This window comes from Amphiprion ocellaris, chromosome 8 (assembly GCF_022539595.1).
Source record: "Amphiprion ocellaris isolate individual 3 ecotype Okinawa chromosome 8, ASM2253959v1, whole genome shotgun sequence".
Taxonomy (NCBI): Eukaryota; Metazoa; Chordata; class Actinopteri; family Pomacentridae; genus Amphiprion; species Amphiprion ocellaris.
Window position 1 is genome coordinate 10,504,964 of NC_072773.1, and position 26,380 is coordinate 10,531,343.

The 26,380-nt window shown below is 38.9% G+C and overlaps 1 protein-coding gene across 2 annotated transcripts in view; it reads left to right on the forward strand.

Annotated features, from left to right (window-relative positions):
- The window catches only part of nphp4 (nephronophthisis 4), a 202,952-nt gene that overhangs the window by 39,463 nt on the left and 137,109 nt on the right, over positions 1-26,380 (forward strand). For both annotated transcript variants that reach the window (XM_023264530.3, XM_035945560.2), the window contains 2 exons: positions 8,763-8,912; positions 10,935-11,071. In XM_023264530.3, coding sequence (XP_023120298.2) covers positions 8,763-8,912; positions 10,935-11,071 — 287 coding nt within the window. The remainder of the gene's footprint in view (positions 1-8,762; positions 8,913-10,934; positions 11,072-26,380) is intronic.

A 26,380-nucleotide genomic window follows, 5' to 3' on the forward strand; every position in this document is an offset into this window, starting at 1 on the left:
TAGAATTAATACTCAAACATTTATTGACATCATTTATTATGAGATTGTACTGCACAAAGAATATAGGAGACACAGAGGTAAGCATTGCTTTCCCTCATTCCCCAACTAAAGAACACAAACAGAACTTTCTTTATATCACAGACAGAGATTCAAGGTTTTAAGGCATCCTTACTTTGATGAGAAAGAGAAACCAAGAGAACACAGAGTCTGGTTTGTTGGCACAATTTTTACTTTTACTGTAAATTTCCTCTGTAATATTTATGCCATAGATTATAAGTTGCAATTTCTAATGCAACATTACAGAAAAGCAAAGAATAATGACAAGCTTATTCTTTACAACATAAATGCCACATGCATAAAAGCCTGCAAATGTATGTGTGGATTGCCAAAGAATTCTATACCATTAGAATGTAAATGTTAATGTATGACTTTAATAAGATATTTTACAGCTCTCTGATAACGGAGTCAGTAGTTTTACAATGACAATGCCAGCTTGTGGTTTATATATAATACTGCTAAGAGGTGCCACTGAGCATGTGCACGTGTTTGTCAGTATACACTTATATACTGTATGTGTGTTTGTGGAGTGTGTACAGGGATATAACTGGATGCCAGAAAAGGAACAGAGCAGGATGGGTGGCTGCCAAATGCTATGTATTTCTATGTTCTGCTGCCTAGCTAGGCTCTCTGCCACTGGCAGAGTAACACATGCACTCACAGTCAGCTGTCCGTGATTTCAGAGGACGTAACATTCACTTACATTCAGTTTGTCTAGACTTATTCTAACCTGAAGCAGTTCTTACCCAACCCTTTCCCAATCCTTGCTCTAACTTAAACCTAACCTTCCCTGAAAATGTGTCTTCAGCTTAAATTTTAATAATTTGCATAAGGGACCTTCTATTTGTCCCCATAAGTGAGACCTGTTTTATTGGACTGTGTAAACAGATGTAGGTCCTGACAACATGAGTAATACACATACACACCCCTCTCCCTGAGATTATGATAATTAATGGATACATGAAGAACAGGAAAATAAAATCATAAAAGCAGATAGAGTTTGTCTTGTCAAAGACTCGCTTGCTAGAAATAAGGACGCGGTGATGGGGATAACAAGTGCTAAAATTTGAAGTGAACATCACCAGGTTACATAATTGGATGGGTAGATTACATGAGAGGAAAAAGTGTGGCCTGATTAAAGTATACAAAATGGTGCAGTGAAACAGAAGACAAGCACATGCTTTTTCATGGCTCTGAAAAAATGCTGCTTTGGAGAAATACAATAAATAGAAACAGTTTGTAACCATAGGCGAAACACGCTTGAAATCTATGACATACAAATTGTGTCAGAAGGCATATGATTGGAGAAATAGTGAATGTGGAAAGATAACTTGGAGACAAGTGACAGAAAAAGGAGCAGTGAAATTACACAAGAGTGACAGTGACAGAGATGTCAAAATCCTTCAATTTTCCAAAGTTGGAGTCAGGGTCAAGAGGCAGGAAATAGGAAAAGCTGAGAAGATAAGAGAGAAGGAAGTTGCCTTGGGGCTTTTGAAAGTCCTTAAAGATGGGGGACAAAAATAGGAGGAGGAAACAAGCACGAAGGGAGGCAGTAAGCTCATTGGCTTGATCTAAGCTTCTCCACTCAACCAACTGGGAGAAAAGGAGAAGGAGCAGAGAAAAGAAAAAAATGAAGTGAGAAAGATGGAGGGCCGCTGTGGGGACCTCTTGATGTGATGAGAGGACAAACAGATGGTACATTGTGTTCACATTAGCATATCTTAATTTGAAGCAACACCACGATGCATTAATTTATTGTGTATATCTGTGCGTAAGGGACAGACAGATAGTGCCATGGCAAATGACACTGATATACCAAAAAACCTCTCTATGGAGGTTTGCCTGAGCTGTTTGGCTGAACAAGGCTAATCCCATGTGATTCCTTCAGTTGTACTTGTGCAGCTGTAAGCTTTCCAACTTCATCAGTGCTTTCTGTGCTTTCTTTTGATATTATACTGACGGATCAAGAACAGTGTTGATTCCAACAACACCTAGTACTTGCAAATCTTTTATAGCAAATTCTTCCTCACATTTCCACCAATTGCAACACAAGTTTCTTAAAACCAGACCTGTGATCTGTGTATCAAATGTCTTGAAGTTTGGTCAGTTGTAGGAAATTATGAATGTTTGGGGTGCCATTGCACAATTTTATCTCCAAATGAAATGGTTGGGTACGCTGATGTGGTGATTTGCATTGTTGCCTCGCAGCAATAGGGTTCTGTATTCAAACCTGCTGCTTCGCTGGGGCTTTTCTGTGTTTAGGTTGCATGTTCTCTGTGTGGGTTTTCCGTGGGTGCTCTGGCGTTCTCTCACAGTCTAAAGACACGTATGGTTGGGTGGATGTTTAAACTGCTTTTCTTTGGTGGATGTAATGTTATTCAAAATGAAAAAGATTATCATTGAAACAATGAAATAGACCTCAGGTTTGATTTCAGGAATTCTTCTTCTTAATGCAAAGGAACAACATGATTATCCTCAGGTTTGTGGTGGTCTTTGGCTGTTCATGTATGACTTAATTCAAGCAACCTTTTGGTGGAGTTACTGGTAAAGTAAAGGTGGTTGGGCATGATGATGAAAATAGCACAACTTTTGCTAGAGATACCTTCTAGTGTCACGTGTCACTCCTTCATACCATTTCCCAGGGTTATCCACAATTCTTTTATCTTTATTTGTAACTGTCAAACCCCCCTCTTTCCTTTTGCTGTTGCACTTTTGCCATTTGCAACTGTTTGCCAGACCTCTCATCGCTTACCTTTTGTTGTCTGCCAGACACCTTGATTGAATCACCTTTTATTCTTTGTTGTCTTACCCTCTGTTACTGATTAGCAACTATATGCAAATTACCCTCTGACCCACTCTCTGACCATCCCTATAGATTTTGTACTCTGCAAATGTTCTGGTTTGGCTTACCTTCACAGACTCATGCTCTGTGTTGGTAAGAACACCATATGCCAGAATATCAATAAACACCCCACTACAGCAAACTTCGAAGGACTTCGAAGGATTAAGAATGAAATTCCTTCAATAGACAAATATTGTGACAGATATTGGAGCTATAGACTTGTGATGGAAACAAAAAGGAGGACTTGCAAGTTGACTTGAACTTGTTTGCTGTAAGAGTCTACTAGACTACAAGTCTGCTACTTGAGACCTGATTGCCAGATGACAAGACTTGACTTGGTGACCAATAAATACTGAAATGTAGTTTTGATAAACTGTCATGAAAGATCAATTCCATCATCAGGATAAATGCAAGGTCTTCATTACCTAATGCACACTTTCAGTTGCAGCTGCTGACACCAGATTAAAGCTCTATTAAATCTAGATTTAGAGAAAAATCAAAAATTCAATGAGTTAAATGACCCTTTCATTCTAAAATAATAAGCTGAGATCCGTTAATTAGTAGCCTAATAGTTTATCCTGTTGAGCGTATTTTCCTCCGTGCAGTGGTGCAAATGATTCTGAAGTACAAATAATTTATGTATGTGCAACTTTCTGCTTTTAGTTGTTAAATATAAAAGATTGGAATGTGTATGATTATGTTGCCCTCACTTGCCTGTTGTATTAAGTGTTGGAAATCACCTGTTGATGCGACCCTCTACTGTGAGGATTTGATATTAATATATCTAATAAATATTTTATCATCATTATCTTCATCATCATCTTCATCTTCTGACACTCAGAAATACTTTTTTATAAATGATTATTTAGCTTTATGACAAGTTATCTTAATGACTGAAAGATATACTTGCAGGACAGTGTGCTTCATAATCCTAAGATTGCGATCTGGTTATTTGAACATTTATTAAGCTGAATATAGCACAACACAGCCTGCACGGATTTTGTGTCACAAGCCTGTGCTTCCCCATGAGTTTGTCAAAACCAGCATGTTTATTAAGAAATGAAAACTGAGAAATGACTTCCATGTGTTTGGATCATTGTTTCAGGTGTAAGCATTCACCACTACTGTCATTTGCAGACAGCACTCTAAATTACTCTAAAAATATCAGTTTTGCAAAATAGAATAGAATAATAGAATACATTATATAAACTTTGCTGAATTTTGTCCTAAAAATGTAAAATCTGTCCATTGCCTATAATGTTAAACATAATGAATTGACAGTACTACGTAAAAAAGACGTCTGCCTACAAATATTTCAACATACCGACAAGAACGTCTTTATAAGCCTGACTTTCAGTAATGCTCATACTCTCATCGTTATTACTTTCTTCTTTGCCACACAACCTTCTCCCCAAACCACTGCCTCAGTTTGTCTGATGCTGAGCCATTTTTATTTTTTCCCCCTCGACTTCCTTGGTTTCACATCTCTTGCCAAGTTGCTGCTCAACTGACTCGAAGGTACCACACCACTGCTGTAAGGAAGTTTTGGGGTAGTTTTCTAATCTATGCACAGCATCTGACTGAACCTCGAGCTTGATGCATAATGAATAACAAGAAATGAATGATGAAAAAGTTGCAGACACCTGGGCACCATCTGTGTCAAGACAGTTCTATGTTTCTTTCCCTTTTCCTTTTTCTTCCCATCCTACTTTTTTCTGTGTTTCACACCTTTTCAATGAAAGCTACTGTTGCCACTGAAAACGTTTGTAGAATAGAGTTGAGGCTGTGCTGCAACCTCAGAGATTTCGCCAAACCGATTTCCTTTTTTGGCTTTAGACGTAAGCACGTTTTTTTTTGTAGTAAGCTAACTGCTAGAGAGAGTTAAAGGGTTTGACTGGGATGAATCGTGGGCAGGGAGGGGAGGAGAACACAGTGATACACTCCATCATCTTCTTTCCTTCTCAATCCCCTTTCAATGACTTTAAAGATAAAGGCACTGGCTCTGCGCTGAAAATGGATGAAAAGCTGTCTACAGCAGAAATGGACATTCTTCCCATCCCTCCTGTGACTTAACGAGACCAACTTTATGAACAGAGTACTCCCTCAAGTTCCCAAGATAGAGTTCATTTTAAATAGATTTACAATAAAATGTATTTTCTTTTCAGTTTTACTTTACAGTAAATCCCATTATGATTCATTTGCTGCTTTTATATTCTTTGGAAAAAACTTGCAAATATTCTACTTTTCTGGTTCTTAAAATAACATAAAATCATAAATACTGAATGTTAATGATGCATTTACAGGCTTTAGCAGTGTACTTTCTGCCATGAATAATTCTTCAATCAGAATTCCTTGTGAAGCTACTTTTGGGCAACGTCTGAATACAATGGTTTCTTTTTCTTAGGAAAAAAAAAATCTGAACTTTAGTTCTATACCCCAGATAGTAAAGTCTTTTTTGTTCTGGGCACAGTTTTAGAAGAAGTCACACTGCAAAAAAAAAAAATCCTTGATGTTTTTAAACCTGATACAATTTATCTGCAGAAAAATGTTTCTGTGTGGCTTATATTCAGCATTTTTTCCAGCCTGTGTGATTTTGGATAGTATTTCTTAGAACTGCAATGCTGCATCATCATATTTCGATGTCTGGTAAGAGTTATTTGACATTCTGCTGTAAAAAGGACAGACTTCTGTTTATACAGTGGGTATTTGCATACAGATTGGTCAGCACACTGTCTTTATGGTCATAAACTCTGTACTGCACTGACACATGCTGCACAAGTTTACGTGACGCCATCCGCCTGTGAAGTAAATTATTTTATAAATATATTATTTTGAAGTTACGGGATCATTTGGCTATGTACTGTATAAGGACTGCTTGCATAACTTGTTTGTGTTATTGTTCAAACTATACAAGGTGGTTGGACTTATGTTTAGAGTGTTAGAATGGAAGCACACTTAGCGGGAATGAGACATTTGCATGGAATAAGACACATTTTTGATAATATTTGCAAAACATGATGTGTTTTCTATAGAAACAAATGGAGAGAAAGCATAGAGGTATCAGTAAAGAGGACATGGCCAGTTTCAGACCAGTTAGTGTCGGTCTCAGAACATACACTTACTGTCTGTCACTTGGATAATTGTATGATAATAAATGACACAAAAGTATGTCTGTGTAGGTTCTCAGTCATCCAGGTCATGATAATCATAGGAGCTTCAGTAGAAATCAACTGGACTTGTCTTGTATATTCTTGAAGACATTTCACCTCTGATCCAAGAGGCTTCTTCATTTCTATCTGACCAATGGGGAGTTACAGAATTTATAGTCACTCCAATCCACATGGTTAATGGCCCATTAACGAGCCAGGACTCACATGTCTCCAAGTGGGAATTGTTGTGAAACCAGATGGTCCACCAACAACGACAGCAATCATAGTGGTGGAGCTGCAGTTGACACAACAAGGGACATAAATCTGCCAAGTCAGAAGTGACTCAAGATGTTAACAATGGCAACGTTTTCTGGAGAGAGGTCTCACTACTGTGTTATAGGTATAAGTGGTGTCACAAACCCACCCCTCTGTTTAGAGATGACTGTTCCAATTTGACATAGATGGCTTCCTTCACTCCTCTCTCAAATCATCTGTCCTCTCTGTCCAAAATGTATACACTAGTCAGTTACAACTGAAGAGGCCTCTTGGATAACAGATGAAATGTCTTCAAGAACCTACAAGCAAAGTCTAGTTGATTTCTACTGAAGCTCCTATGACACAAAAGTAATCTTGTGAAAGTCCAGCTGTGGATTAGTATATAGGCTCATTTGTTGAAAGTTGTGTCCTATGTTTGCAATCATTAAATATCTTATACCATCACAGGAATACCTCATTTCTCACCTTGTACAAGAGAAACAAGATCTCCTAGACACATGTCATTATATGAGTACAATTTGATCTTTACTGACCTTGACAGTGATGTCAACTCAAATGACACATTTAAAAAACTGCAGTTTTTTATGCAATGTGGAAGAGCAACAACAAGAACCGAAAAAAATTCATTTTTATTAGCTAAAACTTGTATGGTCTCGAATTTGATCTGCCCATCACTTTGTTAAGAACAGCTTGTACCCTTGTGTGTATTCTTTGAGTGTTTGCAAATCATTGCAGCAGTCTTTTCAGGGATCCATGTTTTAACTTTCAGAAGCATTTATCCTTTAGCAGGTTGGGTGTTGGCCCCATAAATACTAGAAAGTTAAAGTAATTAATAATATTTTTAATGCACAATGCCAGTTAGCTGTTGGATTTGAGATGCTATGCAGCCAGCCACCACTAGCCCCGGGAGACAGCAACCTCTTTGTCCCTGCACTAATGTCTGGATGTTGTAAAATAGCAAGGTGGAAAATGGGACAGATGACATCTCATAAAACCAGCTCATGACCATAGATGAGGGTTGGAACATAAACTGAATGGTTAAGCCAGAGCTTTGCCATCAAGCTCCCTCTTCACCATGGCTGTGCAGCATAACATCTGCATTGCTGTTTATGCTACCCCAATCTGCCTTTCCATCTCATGCTCCATTTTACTGTCACTCATGAACAAGGTCCCAAGTTATATAAAGTCCTTTGCTCGGGCTAGTCTTATTACCTTGAAACCGTCCAAGATTAGCAGTTAAGACTGTGCTCAGATGGTGGAGATGTAGATATGTTATACTGAACGGTGCAGCCAAAGAGAGCAATGAGTAGAGGAAATATGACCCAATTAACATAACAAGTTCAGATGCCAAATATTGTGGAATGGATACTTCAAGAAAATAGAATATTAATGAAATTCCGCCATCCTTTTCTGTATTTGACATGGCAAGTTATAAAAACTTTACCCTTCTTGACACTTTTTTTTAAAACCTTGGGACAATGGAATTTTACTTAGATAACATGACGAAAAAGATGTTTTAAAATTTAGTACAGTGATATTGCATTCAGTGAATTTGAACAGATATTCGAAATTTTTAGGGTGTAGTTTCACAAATTCCAGTCTGACGATGTTCTGTTGTTTTTACAGCTGTACTGTTGTCATGCTGTTATTCTACAGTTTGTACAGAAAGGAAAACAGAGTAGTCGTCATCATACCTTTTTTACCACCATAATTATGAAGCAAAATATACCCTATCACCTAAACCACTATCATTTCACTGTTTTTATTGTATCACCTTCGCATTTCTTAGTGCCAGCTTGTTGAAACAGCCCATGGGAGTGAATGGAGCTACATGTATTGATTGTCACTGATGCCATTGAAGGTGCAATCATTAACCATGTCAGAGTGAAAGATTGTGATGCTGTTCAGGCTTGAAGGAAGCCAACATACGCAGCACATCAAACACCACTTATTCACCTTCCAAATGATCTGTGCTTTGTGTTGATGGCAGGAGTTATGGGTCGTCACTTGTCATTGGATGACCTGCTTGAAAGATGACAATGTCTCCCTCATTGCTCATACCTTGTGCCTCATCTACACTGCAGTGCTCTTTTGCACGAACATGTTTTCCAAGTTGAATGGTTGTCATTTCAGTTTTAGCCCTGGAAAATGGTGCTAGCAGTGTAACGGAACATTGCACCTAGGTCACTATCATCCAAATGGAATATTGAAAAATGGAACTGCCTGTGTGGATGTCATATTGTCAGGTGACTCCCCGCTTCTAGGAAAATATTACATTCTGAAGCACCATGGGGATAGATAAAATGAGTAGGATGGGGACAATGGAGGGGCTAAATATCATATGTAACTCATTTATATTCACAGGAAGAGTTTGCCAGTTTATCATAAATTGCATGTGAAATACTCTGCCTAAATTTGTTATGTTTTTCTTTTTGCAGACGGCAATCTCTTGAAGATTATTGATGGAGCACATTTGGACTGTGTGGTAAAAAAACATCCTGCACTGGTTTCTATGATGCACCTCCTTCCAGAGAATGTCCTTGTATCTGGAGATGAGGAAATTCCCGGTCTCACAGCTTCTCCGACAGGTACGCTTTACATCACGACAGATGCTGTAGCCTACCCTTGGTACATTTTTAGTCTCCATTCAACTGTCAAAAAACTGTTTGACAAAGAAGTCACCTGAACTCAAGCTAGATTTATTTGACATGCCTCAACTCAATGCATTCAGCACTTCAGATGCAATCTTACATTAGAACAACATCAGTTACTCACTTCTTTTCCTTCAGCTGTCACATACAGGATGCAACATGCAGGACATTCATCATAGTACTTAACAGTGGCATTTTTGGAAACTTAGTTCCATCAGAAGTTGAAATGTCTGCAGTACTTAGGAAGTAAGTTTCTAAGGGGGAATGTAATGAAGTCTGACAGTGCAGAGCTATAATCATTGGGAGTCAGTGGGAGGTATGGTAGCAGGCTAATCCTCTTCATGTTCTGGGGCTGTGAGCAGCAGAGACCTAAGCTGCCTTTTAAGACCACAGCCACCGGCTTGATATTCACGCCGCATTCAGAACAGTCCAAGTCTGTGCTCCAGAGACAAGGGTTGCAATGAAACGCTTGATGACTGCATTACTCTGGCAGAGATTACAATCACAGTGGCTATTTTCTCTTTGTTGTGTCTGAAAGGGGTGATTGTTGACTTTACAGAGTTTTCCACTTCATCCATCGGCAAAGATGCTTTCTTCAATCGATTCAATTTACGCCAAGTGTCCAAATGCAAACAGTTTTTGTTGGATTCTTTGACACAAACTCTCGTATCTCTCGGTAATATAAATATTCCAGTGATTGGCATTAGGCACCTTACCACAAATCAATTGAGCAGGTATTTAAATGTTATATTGTTACATATTCAGAATCAATAAGTGAGAGTTGACAGTGGGGAACATTTGCTGCCAAAAAAGGAGTGTGTTTCTTCATTCAGTTCATGTATATCTTCATGACTGAGTTGAAAATGTGATTGAAAAAAATAGATAAAAAAAGAATTATTGACAGAATGTATTTTGTGCGTGGAAAAGTTGACTTGTTTCTGTAAGAACTAGTACTTTAGTTCACGTAATTGTGAAACAATCTTTCACTGTGCTTAAGCCTTGCTAGGCTAGCACTTCAAATAACACCTCTGAACCTCCTTTTTGGCCATCAGTGAAAGTGTGAGACTTCAGTTACTCTTGCAACTTTCCATAACAGTTTTTAAAAGAGATGCAATAGATGAGATCAAGATTTTGTTCAGCGCAGATAGTGTCCAGCATGTCTGATGTAAATCTGGTCAGGACTACCACAGTAAATGCATAGTCCTGACAGCGAAGCATGGAAAAGGCGTTTGGGAGATCATTTGTACCACGAATGCCTGTAGATATATCCAAACACTGGCTGACAAGATGACTCTCAATCTGCAGAAGCTTGGCAGAACAGGAATATTCCAGCATGATAATGATGCAAAGCCCACTACCAGTGTCCCTACAAGAGCTTTTAGTATGTTTGAAAGGAGAAGGGTGTGCAACAAAACCCCTCCAACATAGAGCAGCTGGAAAAACGTCTCTGAAGAATGAATTATCACGAATCATGTATTGTTTTGCATTTATATAGTGAAAATTGTCATGATTTGTATGTAAGACTGACAGACAGATGACATTTTTTGGCCATGTCACCCAGCCCTGCTTTCTAAAACGATACACACAGCAGAATCAGCATGGCTGATGCTGTATCAAACCATGTATTTCCACTTGACCTCTTTCTTTTATAGAACTACTGCCATGATGCATTTTCTGGGGATGATGGAGAATATCACTACATTTTAGAAATGGGTCAGAAATAAAATACTGTGTATTGGAATGTATTCCACAACTAGTTTCACACATCTATTACGCTAGAAAGTGTTTTTCTCCTCCACTGTGGTTGCAACACAAGACATTTTTGGAGCAGAAAACCTAACCAAGAATACAAGTAAGGAAATCATTTGAGATTCTGAAGTGTTGTGAATATGATTGTACAAAAACATATTAATATTAGGGCATATGTAAATGCTGATGCTTTGTTCGCTGTGTCATCAGGAGATGCTCTACTGAGGCCTCAGCTGCTCAAGATGCTGCCCTTCAATTTGAACAGACTGACCATCTCCCTACAGCCGTCTCTGGAGAAATTTGAAAGCCAGCTGCTGCAACAGATCAATGCTGACTGCCATAACACAGTAAGGCCAAGCTTACCATAACACACACAGCCTTAGTAATTCATGCACATGACACATTAGGGAATTAGGGATGATAACATGACAGTTAGTCATGAGAGTTGTGCAACAATGTCTGATCACTTTTTGATCCATATTCCACTACAGGGCTCCACAGTTTGGACATCTGAACTGCTTATGTGGCTAAAATAACAGTAGATATTTATTGAGAAAAATCAACTCCACAAATAAACTAAAGAGAAACAAAAAGCACATACACTCAAAAAAGCAAGTCATGCCTTTTTCCCTCACCTTGCATAGAATATCCTTTATTAGTCCCACAAGGAGAAATGTGCAATCTCATGCTCTTTGCAACCACAGTATATGGCTTACACAGGAAAAGAAATCACGGTATAGTTTTCTTCTATAAAGGTACACATACCGTGTATATATACAATCCTGATAAAATTTCATCCTTCTGAGGTAACCGTCACACTCCTCAAATTAATGATGGCCAAGATGGCCTTGACACACCTCTGCCAAGATTATTTTCTCCAGCCTGGTGCTTTCCTTTATCTCACTTTCCGGTTCTTTAGTGTGCAAGCGCAAGCTCTTTTACAGCTGCCACTGCAATTTAAGGCACATCACCTCCCAACTAAATAGAGCTTATCTATTCTCTTCCCCTTTTCTTGTCTATGGAAATCCAGATGGTTAACCGTATTTGACAGGTGCAACTTTGGACTAGCAATTATATGTACAATTGCTTTGTATAGGCCCTATCTGTTCACTTCAGGCTAAGTGAGATGTGTCTTTGGTAGGGATAAAAATTGATATGACAGTGCTCTCATGCAATATCTCTTTCCTTCTGCTCTTTGATGCTGCTAGGCTGAATCCTCAAACTCAAACACAAGAACCATGTAATGTTCAGAGGTGACTGGCATAAGCAAACAGTAGGCCCTAGTAGGCCTGACCGATAAAACAATATCGATCCATACCTGCAATTACATGTCATCATTAGGGCTGCAACTAACGAATCGATCAATCATCTGAGCATGATACGTCCTCAAAAGCGGAAGTGAGCGCGTGATGCAACAGAAATCGCCGTCCGAGTGGAGCACTGAATCTGGACGGACATCTGCGTTGCATCGTGCACATAAAGAATAAGCATATATTATATATGCACAATATAGCACGGACATCCAGGGCGGACTTCCGCGCTGTAGCGTGCATATATATGTACGATGTTAGTTTCTTTTCCTCCACTTAGTAATATGCTTAAATTCAGCGGGTCGTCTCGTCTGATCTGAGCAGCAGCGTGGATGTCTGTCCGTGTTCAGCACTCCGCTCGGATGGTGATTTCTGTTGCATTGCGCGCTCACTTGCGCTTTTGATGACGTATCGTGCTCAGATGATTAATCATTAGTTGCAGCCCTAGTCATCATCAGAAACAAGAAAGCAGTTTGATAATTTAATTTTAATGCATCAGATGGACACTGCCATGAAAACGCATAACCAAGAACACAAACTTTGGTTGCGTAAGAAAACCCCAAACATACTCCCTCCCTGGCTAGTAACAGCCTATATTTCTTGGTACTGAAGCCTCTTCGCCCCTCCACCCTTCGTCACTCTGGCTATGGCTTCCATACAGGTGTCCTGCAGCACGCAAGCCCATCACCACCTGGGCCTTACTTTGACCCCATTGAAACAAGCTTAGTGGCCAAAAACTGCCCATGACCCTGGGTCTCCCACCACTTCCATGCCAGCCTGCTCCGAGTGCTGACAGACTTGGTGTCGGTGTGCACTTGGAGGCTGGTGTGGAGTTCCTGCCTAGTGACACCGGGTCCAGACATGCCACTCAGACTTAAATAAAACCTTTTAATATCTTAAATTTCTTAGCTATATCACTCAGCCCTAATGATGAGTGCTTTTTATGGAACTTCATGTGACTTGATGAATATCCGAATTTTCGGTTTCGCTTCGCAACATCCAACGGGGGGGAAGGTTGATGAGCCGAATATTAGGATCAGTTCACATCGTAACGTCTGACGTCGGGCGAATTGATGAGACGAATACCGATTGCACGACATCGTCCGACAGGGGGTGGAATCAGAATATTCGGATCTCAAAATAAATATTCAGATACCACCATCACGACCGAATATTCGGATATTCGGATATTCGGGTCCAGCCCTACAAATCTCCTGACTAAGGTATGATTGATAGGTTTAATCAGCTTGAAACTAAGAATAACAGAATGATTGTTTTTCATTTTGTAAATATATTTCCCTCCTTATTGGTTTTAGTGCATTGATAATCACCCCTCTTTGGGCCACACAAAGTACCACTCTTAGGTCCAATTCCCCCACAGGGAGTCAGTTCATTAGGGGAATCAGCCCTCCTCAACATTCCATGCTGCCTTGTGCCAGTGAGTCCCAGATTACACCGTGGCAAAGAAGCAGCAATAAGTGCATTTTATGTGACCCAAAAATGGCAGAGGGAGAGATAAATTAATGTATCAATTAATAAATGGACACAGAAAAAAAATCCTAATTTAATAGGCAGATTAAATTTTCTCATGGACATTTTTTACTCTTGACATTTTTGTGCTGCCAAAGGTAGGATACCTCCCAGTGAACCTGTCATCCTCTGGACAATGGCCATGGAAACATCTGATGACGTGGGTGAAAGGACCTTTGGGAATTTTACCAGACTTGTGAATTGTGAAGCCCTTTCAAAAAATCCATTACCACTTTAACTCTGTATTGTTGAAAAACATACAGTAAGTTCAAAATGCAAAATCAGCACATATACTGTAGGTATTAATTCATTAAAAGCTGTTCGTGGATTCATTGGGGTGCTCTAAAGAAGCCATGTCTCCTTTATGCCTGTGTATGTTGTATCCCAAATTAAACTAACAACAATTTAAAAAAATAAGGCATCTTTTTTTCTAAACTTCCCACCTGGTTCCTAATAATAGACTCAAGACCTCTGCTAAAGTAACTAATTTTTGCTGCTTGTAAAAACAAAGAAATCTTTCTGTGCTGATGTAAACGATACATTACACTTTTCTGTATCTAAATGCAAACAATAGAAAGTAGACTACAGCTTACTTTTCCTCTATGAGGTAAGTGACATATTAGCATGAATCATTTTCTCAATTTGCTGCTCACAGTATTTTTTTTCTCATTTCTCATGTTCCTTCGAGAACCTTACAACCAGCCAAAGTTGTGTAGATTAGTTGAATGTTCCAGACTTTTATAACTTCGGCGATATGACGACATTCTCACATCTGTGAGAGGTGTTAATACGTGCAGAAGTCAGCTTGATTGCAGTGTTTAATTAAAATGAGCGTAGATGTGTGTGTGTGTGTGTGTGAAAGAGAGAGAGCGAGAGAGACAGACAGAGAAAGAAAAAGGGTGTGTGTGATCTGTGTGACCTTTAAAAGTGTGACTCTAGCTGGATTGTCGTCAAGCTGTCTCTGAAGTGATGCTGACACCTCACCCGCCAACTCACTTTTACCGTTATGTGAGTGAATTTGTGTATGTGTGTCTGTTTGTGACTTCATGCCAGCGTGTATGTTCTTAGATTGGTATTGAGGCAGAAATGGAGTGAAAAAAATGAAGAGGAACGAGGAGGAGAATGAATGTATATTGCAACATGAGAGGAATCCTTTATGCTGGCTGCGAGTTTGACATATAGTCTTCACATAATCTCTCCATAAGTATTGCTATTTTTAGCTACGCAAACTATCCCAGAGTGTGGCTACTTTTTACAGTCTACTTTGCTGTATATTACACAGCCAGTACCTTAGTTGATGAGCTTTTCATGTGAACTACTGACACTACTTTCTATACCTTTATACTGCACTTAAATGAGTGCCAGACTAATTGGACCGTACTCTTGAGTGTCCCCAACCCAAATCTGACCTTCAGTTAAAAAAACAAAACTGTCCCTGTTCATCTTCAGGGTCACTTGAACATGTCTGCTTTCCCCAAGTTTGAGTGAAGCCAGAGCGACATCACCTTAAATGACCTATAGCGCCTATTCACCTATATCTTTAATAAAATCTATTACTCTTGATTAAAGGGCCAAAGATCTTGTCAGAAATTATGCAATGTCTTGGCTTGTGATCAAAAGACCGCAGAGAACAGAAGATGATGAAGAGAAGTGGAGGAGCAGGGAGGACCAATGCCGTGCCGGAGGCAGAACAAAACGCCTTAGGCTGATTTAATGAATGGAGAAAGACTCTGGCAACAAAGCTACAGGAAGTTTTCATTTGTCCTAAAAGAAGAAAACTCGCTCAAAGTAGGACTGCCCCTGTGGATGTGGTACAATAAAAAAGACAAAGGAGGTTGAACATTTCTGAAACAGAAGGCGTCTCGCACATTGTTCTCTAAGGACACCCAGTTTGGCTGCGGGCCGGTAACCACTGTAACCGTTGCAGCGCAAAGGAATGAAGTTTAATGCACTTGGCTCGTATCAAATATTCATGAAATGCAGGTCTTTCTAATGATTGACGATCCAATCATTAGATGAAATAGACTACGACTGATTATAGACCCTATAAGTCAGACAAGACAGAAAATGCACAGCAGTTGAAAGAGAAAAGATAGATTCATAAACTTTAAAAGTCTTAGAGTCACCACTTTTTGCATTGTTTTTTCTTCTGATGGATTAATGTATACTGTTGTGAGCCTTTTGGGAGTCACTGAAATTTTTTGCATTTGCAACATATGAGTGCCATACCATACATGAAAATATTTTTATTATAATTTAAGCAACATTTCAGTTTGTATGACCTAGTAAAGATTGACTGATAATAATCGTATGTGCTAGTGTAATAAAGTTCTTTTAAAAGCATAGTGCAAGGAAAGTTGCACGTCCATGATGAGGCGGTATTGTTTGACAAAGGACAGGTTTTTGCCATTCCACCCCAAATATAAGTATTAGTTGTGTGGGAACTGAACTGCTTCTGTGGCACAAGATAAACTTGATTGACTGATTCCCCGCAGGCAATACCAGAATAAAATTTTATGTATTATTAAATATGAACTATCATTGCAGGTGCTGTAGGTCCAGATACAGTTTCCAGTGCTGATAATCAGCATGTGTAACTAACACATTTGCATATAAAAATTATGGTCTGGCTGACCTCACACTAATAAAGCATTATTTGTAAGGGACTATTGTTTTCTAAGAATGTCATAGTTTGCAGACATGATTATAATCCAGTGTGAATCAAATAGGTGCCAAAAACCTCGTTACTGAGCAGCAATAATGCTAATACTGAACTTCTGACAGGTATTTGAACCAGGGATGCAAATTTTTGACTATATCCTTAGCCAGCATTCAGCCACATCAACAAATGGTAATTAATTTACAATGAAATGGATGAGATACAGTGGTTATTTCTCTATATGTTGATGAAGCAATTTTGAACCACTGACCCATAAAAACATTTTATTAACTTGTTACATAGCCAAAAGATGCTTTCATATGCTGAAAGATACAGCGGGTGTAAAATACCACACCATGCCTGAGTTTTTTTTTGTTTTTTTTTTTACATAGAACCTGTTGTGTACCATCAACAGCCTCAAAAACACAGATTCAGGTTTACAGGTTTTTGTACGTAACAAATCCAAGGACCTGTCAGTTTGCAGGGTGGGGCTTTCTGTGTTATTTGTTTATGGTTCAAACATATCTGACTATATTCATTAAATATTACAACTTGCCATTTTGTAGTCTAGAGTAGTCTTACAGTGTTTCAGCAGATCCGTAGGTGAGGTAGTTGCAGATGAGCAGAGCATCACCAACACACTTCATCACTTTAGTTGGAATGTTGTTGGAAGCATAAGAAGCAATCAGACTCTTGTTGCCCCTGAACATTAGCAGCGTCTCCTCAGACAGACTCCCGGCCTGTGTTTAGCATTAGCATTAACCTTGGATAGCTAGCTGAATTAAACACCTGCCAGACACCCTTTTCACAACACAACTTCCACAGTGAGTAGTTAGCAGCAATAGCAACCTGAGCATATAAGATATAAGCTTGGGCAGAACATGCAAACTGCAAACAGATAGGCCAAAATTTGACTGGAAATCAGGACCTTCTAGCTTTGAGACAGCAGTGCTAGCTAGTGATTAATTGATTAGAAGTTAATCATTAGAACCTCTAACCCAAAATTACAGGCATTTTCTGAACAAAATATAGTTTTAGGATAGTGCTGAGGAAATCATAGTGAAATGTGCCCAAACAATTGAGATACATAGTACAGTTGAGATAGGTATAGGTTGCAAACATTGTTACCGCCTTTTGCAAATTTTCCTTCTACTATATCGTTGATATATACTGTCCTCAAATCCGACAGAAATACAAAACTCAGGCCGGCCCAAAGATCAATTAGTTAGGGTGTAGACAGATAGTTTAATGTCAAAAATATTCGCATATTGTTATATATTGTTGTTTTCAAGGATTTAAAAAAGATGTTTTGTCAATTTAAAAAATAAGCAGAAAATAGATTAAAACCAGCCTCATCTTTTAAGGTCATGATGTTATGGTTCCACTATTGAGACTCAAGTGCAGACAAGACACGGCAACAGGAATTTAAAGACAAGAATTTATTTACAAAATACACAGAGTACAGAATCTGTGGACTGAGAACAGAGCCACCAGTAAACTGGAGAATCCTCTAAAGGCTAAACAGACTAAGGGCTACAGACAAACTAGACTACAAACCTAAACTGAGCACGACACAGCCAGGAAAGCAATACAGAGCTACAATACAAGCTACCAAAAAACTGAACACCAACACTGTGCAGCTAGAATAATCAGAACACTACGGGCTACAGGGAAGGAGAACGCCACAACGGCCTAACTAGAATAAACAGAATAAACCCTCAGAAATACTTACACAAGCTTAACAAAGAGCTAAATGGCCAGAAGTGGCCAGCAATCTCTATACAGGAATAGATTGACTAAGCAACACGCCTACATGGCGGACTACAAACTTATGAATTACAAACAAATCAACAAGACGGGGTTACGGAGATGGAGCAGGGAACTGAACTGCCTACTGACTGAGAGGAAGTGGAGCAGGGAGAGCCAGGTGGAGGTGGCATGTGGCAGAAGGGGAGACAGATGCCAGACAGGTGCTGCAGCCGGAGGAATGAAAGAGTGGAGATCCAGGTTTGGTCCCGGTCGATGATCGGAGATGGATAGAGAATAGAGATGGAGAATTCTGATGGAGCCAGAATTAGATGTTTCTTTATTAGTGGGACCAGCTGTACGACAACTTAATGTGCACATGGTGGTCTAGTACTGCATATGCAGTGGATGAAAGTGTTGTGCTCAGGGACAAACTGTACGGAATAGGAAGGGAAACAGAAAAGCTACAGTATGAGTATGTGTTTGACTTCATATTTTTGGTTGTGAATTACGGGAGTGTTTCAGCAGTAGGGCAACAGTGATTTATCGGTGAAAACTCTGTGCCAGTTAAAATTTTTTAAGGAGTAGAGGAGTGGGAGGATGAGAGCAGCATGCTAATGATGCTGCCACTGTTTCTTGCCATGGATGACTCACCCTCAATATGGGGGAGCTAACATCAACTACGTGGGTAGCACTCACTCACTCACTCACTCACTCACTCACTCACTCACTCACTCACTCACTCACTCACTCACTCACTCACTCACTCACTCAGATGACTTCAAGATCTGTGAAAGTGGAGTCTAATGTATGACAGATATGATTCTGCCTTAAACAGAAAGGTAGGCCAGTGCCCTGACTGCTCTGTTGTCAACTGGTTAAAACATGGAAAAAGACAAATTAACAGGCGGCAGCTAGCATCTCCTGTGAAACTGGGAGAGGTGTATGAGCACAGACAATCAGAGAAGCATTTCCCTTTGTTTGCTGGTTTTCAAAGGTAAGAGAAGCATGTCAGAGTTGTATAACTCACTTGGTAATTGGTTTATACAAAACTCATGTGGGACATAATTTCACCTGCTCTGTCTCTCACACTCTCTTGCTCTTTCTCTCTCACACACTCACACACTCCCCTTGATGACAGTTGCCATCTGTAGAGTTATTATTACCTTTTACAACAGCCTACACATTGATTTCACAAAGTACTGACAGGAAAACTTACTGACGTAGAGCTGACAGCTTTTAATGGTGCAAAAGCTGTGAAACCAGGTGTTTTAGCTTTTTTGCCTTTATATATATATATATATATATATATATATATATATATATATATATATATATATATATATACATATATATATATATATATACATATATATATATATATATATATATATATATATATATATATATATATATATATATATATATATATATATATATATAGACACACTGCTGTTCAAACATTTGGGGTCAAATGCAGAAATGCAGTCTAGACATTGTTAATGTGGTAAATGACTATTCTAGCTGGAAACAACAGATTTTTAATGAAATGTCTACATAGTGGTACAGAGGAACATTTCCAGCAACTGTCACTCCTGTGTTCTAATGCTACATTGTGTTAGCTAATTGTGTTGACAGGCTGATTGATGGTTAGAAAACCGTAGTGCAATTATTATGTTAGCACATGAATAACATTTTAATGAAGGGATAACATGGAAAGCATGAAATTGTTCGAGTGACATCAAACTTTTGAAGATATATATATATATATATATATATATATATATATATATATATATATATATATATATATATATATATATATATATATATATATATATATATATATATATATAAAAAAAAAATAAAAGTGTGTGTGTGTGTGTGTGGTGTGTGTGTGTGTGTGTGTGTGTGTGTCCTCGTGCCCTGTGGATGAAGGAATTGTCACCCTGGTGGAGACCACTACCATCAGGATATAAATATTTCATCAGAGGCTAAAGGTGACACTCAGAATAACTTTGTATTGATTATTTATGACCCCTCTAAGAGGAAAGGTGGACCCAAAACATTCCGCCAAAATGCCCCCCACAGAATACAGGAGCTAGCAAATCCCCTGAGTGACGGGGTCAAGAGGTCAGGATTTTTTCTTTTGTTAGCCGTCTGTATTTTCCTCTGCATCCATTAACACGCAGCTTGTCTGTCTTGGCGTTTGCAACCACTCACACACAAATAAGCAGCTGCATTTGCTACAGATAATCAAAATGAGATCACAATATGAGCAGGCACATTATTATTTAGTTTGTCAAGATAAGGAAGAAAACATGTAATTAGCGTATGAGTCATAGGATCATTTAAAAATATTTTTATGAGTTTAGCTTAACACGCATCAGTCACATAAACATGAGGACATTGTCCTGTCAGTGAGAAGATGACTACGTTTAATAGCTGTGTTATTCAAATTCTTCTTTTCTTTAATAAATTAATAACTGGATTTCAGTGGAGAACTTAAAGTATGGAACCAGATCCTTGTTTACTCATTACTAGCTAAATAATAACCATTAATTGGATATGGAGTGGTTTTGGGGATTGATGATGACAGGTAAAGCACAGTGTTGTGGCATTTTTAGCTTAAAGTAGTGCACATTCTGTAGACGCTCCTTCATTGATTCTATTGTTGGAATTTTGGATAATTTGCATGAATGTTTGTGTGAGAGTAAGATGCAGTAGGTCAAACAGGAATGATTTTGAACCTAGGTGTTAGCTAGAGAGCTGAACTGGTGATCATATGGTTGACACTTCGTCTCCCCGCACCTTTGTGACGTCAGAACTTCTGTAACTTTCCACTTCCAGCATTTACACCTTCTTGAGAAGTACATTCAGTTTCTCTCCTGTGCTCTGTTGTTGCCAATTTTCCTGTGCACAAGCAAAGCTATTAATGGCTTCCAGGAGAGAATGTCTGAAATTGCGCACTGCTATCTTCAAACGATTATCATCATCCCATTCTGTAGTGACAGTGGGCTTTTCACCCCACCTTTGACTATGACTGCTGTAACACTTTTACCTTCCCACGTGGTTGGATAACAGTTTGCTCTCTCACTTCATCTCTTGGCTTTTGAGCACAAAGAAATAACCTTTCGAAACTAATTTATGCTTCTCTGAATTTCTACACTCATTTTCCTCAAAGTTGCACAATAAGGCAGCTGCCGCCTGCTTTCCATTTCTCTTCCAGCTGCTGTTATTTCTAAATTCGCTCTAAATGACTTTCTCTTTCAGCAGTTCCATTTTATTCAAATGACAGTATCCCCAACTAAATCAATTTTGCTTACTAATATTTCATCCTCACCCTTCTATCTCCCACTGCCTCACCCAGTATAGGGACCAGCAAATTGAATCTAAGAGAATCTTTGTTGTTAACTTGTGACAATGTTAATACTATTTCAGGTGTTGACACTCAAGTGAGGAAATAATCTTCTGCTTCTCCAGTTTAGAAGTTTTTGTCATTTTATTTTGGATTGAAATGTAAATGAGGAGAAGAAAACAGAAACCACCCACCAAAATAAGAATGTCAAACAATGTGTCAAATACACATTCCTGAGGATTGGAATCAAATCCTAACTGTTGTCAGCAATCAGCATGCACTACAATCCACAGAAATGTATTGCCTGTGCTTTCTGTGGTGGTTTTCTCTCTGAGATAAGATATGTTTTCCAACAGGGTAATCTTTGACTTCCTACCAAGCACTTTATCCCCAACACAGATTTCAAAGGAATATGGTCATTTTTACTCGAGACTGCAGACACATTAGGAATGTGAGTTTTGCAGACTGAGAAATATTTCTGTTGAGCCCTCAAGGCTGTATTGGTACAAAATCTGTTTTGGCCTGCTCATGATGCACTGCGCAGTAACCGCCATGACAGTAAGCACAGATAATAGCGATGCAGTGGCTCCGATGCATTTTCTCCTTTTTTTGAACAGAAAATGGATGCTCAAGCAGAATGTTTAGTCTTCCTTTTACAACTCCCACACAAGGGTGACTCGTCGAATTGTAAAACAAAAAGAAACTCACCACCAATTCTCCTCTTACAACACACTGCTTTTGTTAACGAAGGTCGAAAACAAACTGCCCCAAAAGCATACAAATTAGTCTAGTTCTGCCTCCTCCTTTCTCTTCCTTTAATGATAGCATTTAGGCATGTTAGCACACCAGAACTTCCACTTATTCTAACACAAATGTCAAGTGTGCATTACCCTGTTGATTGGTTACGGTGCCCTGCTTGGTTCAGCAATTCTAGAAGGAAGCTCTGGGGGAATATAACAAATACAACAGAAAAGTAGGAGACAACAAGCTTTTATGTGTGTGAAAAAGAGAAAGACACACCCACGTGGCACCAGTGCGCTCATCACTCAGAAAAGTCCCTCTTCTGTGACTCAGGAAATGGAGTATAATTTAACTTGGGGGCCATTTCATTGTTCCCTTTAAGCTTCTTAGCTCTAAAATATTCATATTTCAGGCGAGGGAGGAAGAAATCTGTGACGGCAGTAGACAGAGGCAAGAGGGAGAAGAAAGAGGATAGCGAACACGATAGGTAGAGAGAGAGAGAAACTGACGGAGTGAGGAAAAAGAGCAATGAAATAAATGAAAGAGAAACTCAGAGGAGGGGAGTGAGGAGAGGGATGGCGAGAACAGAAGGCAGCACTTTAACTGATGTTCTCTTATAAACAACTTTCTCACTGTCTTTCTTTCATTTTCTCTCTGAAACACTTCATGGCAGACCTGTCCAACAAAAGACAAAGCCATTTCCCTGTCATCTTTCCCAGCACTGGCTGCAGCGAAGGAAAAAGGCAAGAGCAGACAGACTGTGTAGAGAAAGACACAATCATAATTCTAATCTGCATGTCACTGAAAGCAATTATTTACAGTTATCTTGTCACAGTTATGCTCATAGCTGCCTGGGTGGGTTCATGTAAAGACAATGTAATGTTTTACCTAGAAAACTCTAAAATTATCTTGAATTTCACACACACACACACACACACACACACACACACACACACACACACACACACACACACACACACACACACACACATACACACACATAGTGTTTTCCACCTTACACTGAGTGGTGTCTATCTATCTATCTATCTTTAGAAAGATAGATAGATAGATAGATGGATAGATAGATAGATAGATCTATCTTTAGATAGATAGATAGATAGATAAATAGATAGATAGATAGATAGATAGATAGATAGATAGATAGATAGATAGATAGATAGATAGATAGATAGATAGATAGATAGATAGATAGATAGATAGACACTGCCCATCCAAAAAAAGTTGCACACTTTAATATTTAGTTGGACTGCCTTTAGCTCTAAGAAAGACACACATTCGCTGTGGCATTGTTTTGAATAAGCTTCTGTAATGTCACAGCATTTGTTTCGGTCCAGAGTTGCATTAATTTTCTACCAAGATCTTATATTGATGATGGGAGAGTCGGACTGCTGTGCACATTCCAAAGATTCTCAGTGGGACTGAGTTCTGAGTTACGATCATCTAAGAATTTGTTCAGACCACATTTGTTCCTTGAAGATGATGGTTCACCACTATCCTTCAGGTTTCAATGATGTGTTGAAAGCTTCTTAACCTGATTTAGTAGTTTCAGAAATCTCCTCAGTTGTTTTCTTGGCTTGGTGCAAGACAGTAATTTGACCCTTCTAAGACAGATTAACATCCTTTCCATGACTGCAGTGTATGTCTTCCAACATTGTTGTTTAAGAAACGAGAAGCTCCTCACTGCATTAGCTAGGGTTAAAAAAGTTGTAGCAGCTGAAACATATTCATCACTGCAATAATTATCCAATGGAAGACTCTTAGCTATTTGCTTAGTTTAATCCAAGTAGTGATGTTTTTTTTTTGGACAGACAGTGTATATAAGGATGTTCTGTTGGCTTTGTCCTGAAGAAACAGACGTCTACAGAGAAAAGGTGCTACGATACTGAAATAACTGTAAAGGGTCGATTCAGGCCTCTTCTGATCTGTCCAGATACAGACTCACATGTTAACGTCAACATAGAGAGTTTCGTCCCAACTGTAAAAAAAAAATAAATAAATAAATAAATAAAGCAACTTCTCAGTCTGAGAGAAATTTGATGTCTTCAAAAGGTCAGAAACACAAGATTTAGTCATTTAAAACCATCAGGAAGCAGGTGTACATGAATTACTTTTTCAGATTTGTGGAGGAAAAGACATGACTCAAAAGCAGCTTGATGATACTATAAAGTAGAAGATTCAGAAGCCAAAAGGGTCGAATCAATCAGCGTTACATACATATATGTATATGTATATACAGTAGGGTAAATATTTCTCTACCAATATATAAAATGTATTTTAAATGTTTCTATGAAATGGGGTTTGAGTATGCAGAATTATTACACAATCGAAATGATATTCGACCTACAAAATATTTACATCAGATTAATATAATAATGTGGTGAATGAGAGTGAAGGGAAATATAAGGAAGGGAACACAACATTTCAATGTAATCTTGGGGTTAATATTACATTTCAAATATAGTGTTCCGAGGGAAAGGGATAAATAGACCACCCCTGAAAGCTGCCGTTAATTTGATGGTAGGCTAATTAGTTAATCTGTAAATTGTGCCTTTGTGATAAAAGAGAATTTGAGAAAGTTGCCCCAAATTTCAATGACTGAAAGTTACTTGCGTGTACGTCGTGATGCTGCAGTGGTGCTTCTGCTGAGGGATGGTCTGGTCGGCCTGTTGATGCGGGTCAGAACAGCTATTCACTAAGGCTGGAACCGAATATCCGAATGTTCCGTCATTCTGGTGGTATCCGAATATTAAATGTGAGATCCGATTAACAAGCCCACTTCACCCACCCTGCAACCCACAGTCCCCAAAGGATAGTATCCAGAGGTCCTGTGTTTATGCCCTGATGGGTGACAGCTGTTTTGGCAGCATGCGGGGATATATGCTGTATGAGGCAGGTGATTTTAATACTGTGGCTGTTTGGGTGTAAGTGTAAACATGAACACGGTGCTGGAGGGAAAAATGTTTAAATTTTTTTTTTTAAAAAGACAGAGGTAAAGTAGTTGCTGGTTGTCTCATCAAAAAAGGAAAATGTCTCTGTAATGTTTATTTATTCATGAATGCTCACTGAGATTAAGATCTCTTTAACAAGAGAGACCTGGGAACAAAGGATACATCACAAAAAGGGAATTCAATCATGCAAAGCACTGAATTCATCAGAATATGTAAATGGATAAATGTGTCCGATATTAAAAATATCTATTTCCAACACAATAATTTGTCAAAAAGACAGATATAGTTGTTTTCCTTTTCACTTGCAACACTTCACACAGTGAGACTGAATATGTGTGTGTGCAATTTTGTTTTGTTTTGAAATCATTTTCACTGGTAGTCATTTAGCTCGTCACCATGCGCACATGGCACATGCAGCTGAGTCCTGTGATTTACTCTCCTCTGTGCGGGTACATCTTAGTCTTGGCACTCAGACGGCAAACGTTAATTGATTGGAGCCTTAGCCTATGTGATCTAGCTAGAAGATGGTTATGTAACATTCCCAAAGCTGGATGAAAGCTGACACGATTAAAACACTATACATAGAGCATTGCATTAGTGAGTCACCACATCTTCTTATAGGAAGATAAACTTCCACAAAAGACACCACAGAGGACCTGCAGATATGCTGGATGCTCAATGTGATGTTTAGCATATCACCTATATTTTTTCTTTCATCTCGTTTCTGTTTTGACTACCGGCACTGTGCAAATGTGTAACCAACATGGGCCTATCTTGTAACAAAATAGAGCACTTAAGATGTGAGAACAGGTTTTACTTGAAATATTTTCCAAAAGGTAAAAAGAGAAAGGAAGAAATCATTTTCGGTTAGATCTTCTATGCTCCTCACCAAAAGAAAGATATGGTACCTGCTGAGCACATATCGGCCGTTGCTTGTAAGTGTGAGAATGAGTGATGATAACAAAAGGGTCGGTAGTAAACAGGCAGACAGAGAGAGATGGAGCCAGTCGGTATCATGAGCAGAACAGCAGCAAGCGGTGAGGTATGTGGGCTCTCCAGTTTCCAGGCAGGCTGCGTTGCTACTCCTGCTCCTGCTGTTGCTGCTTTAAAAGAAAAACCCAAAGCTGAATTGATATGCTAATTTGATTGAGAAGACGTGGGTGGATATGGAGAAGGTTTTAAGCAGGAATCGGGACAGAAAGAGAGAATGTCAACGAAAAGAGAGGAAAAGAAAGGGAGCGTGGGAGTAGGAGATGTGATGGAGGGAGGCAACAGATTGAAATGAAACAAAGAGGAAGTTGTGGGATGAGAGGCAAGCTCAGCATGGCTTTGCATTTAGAGGT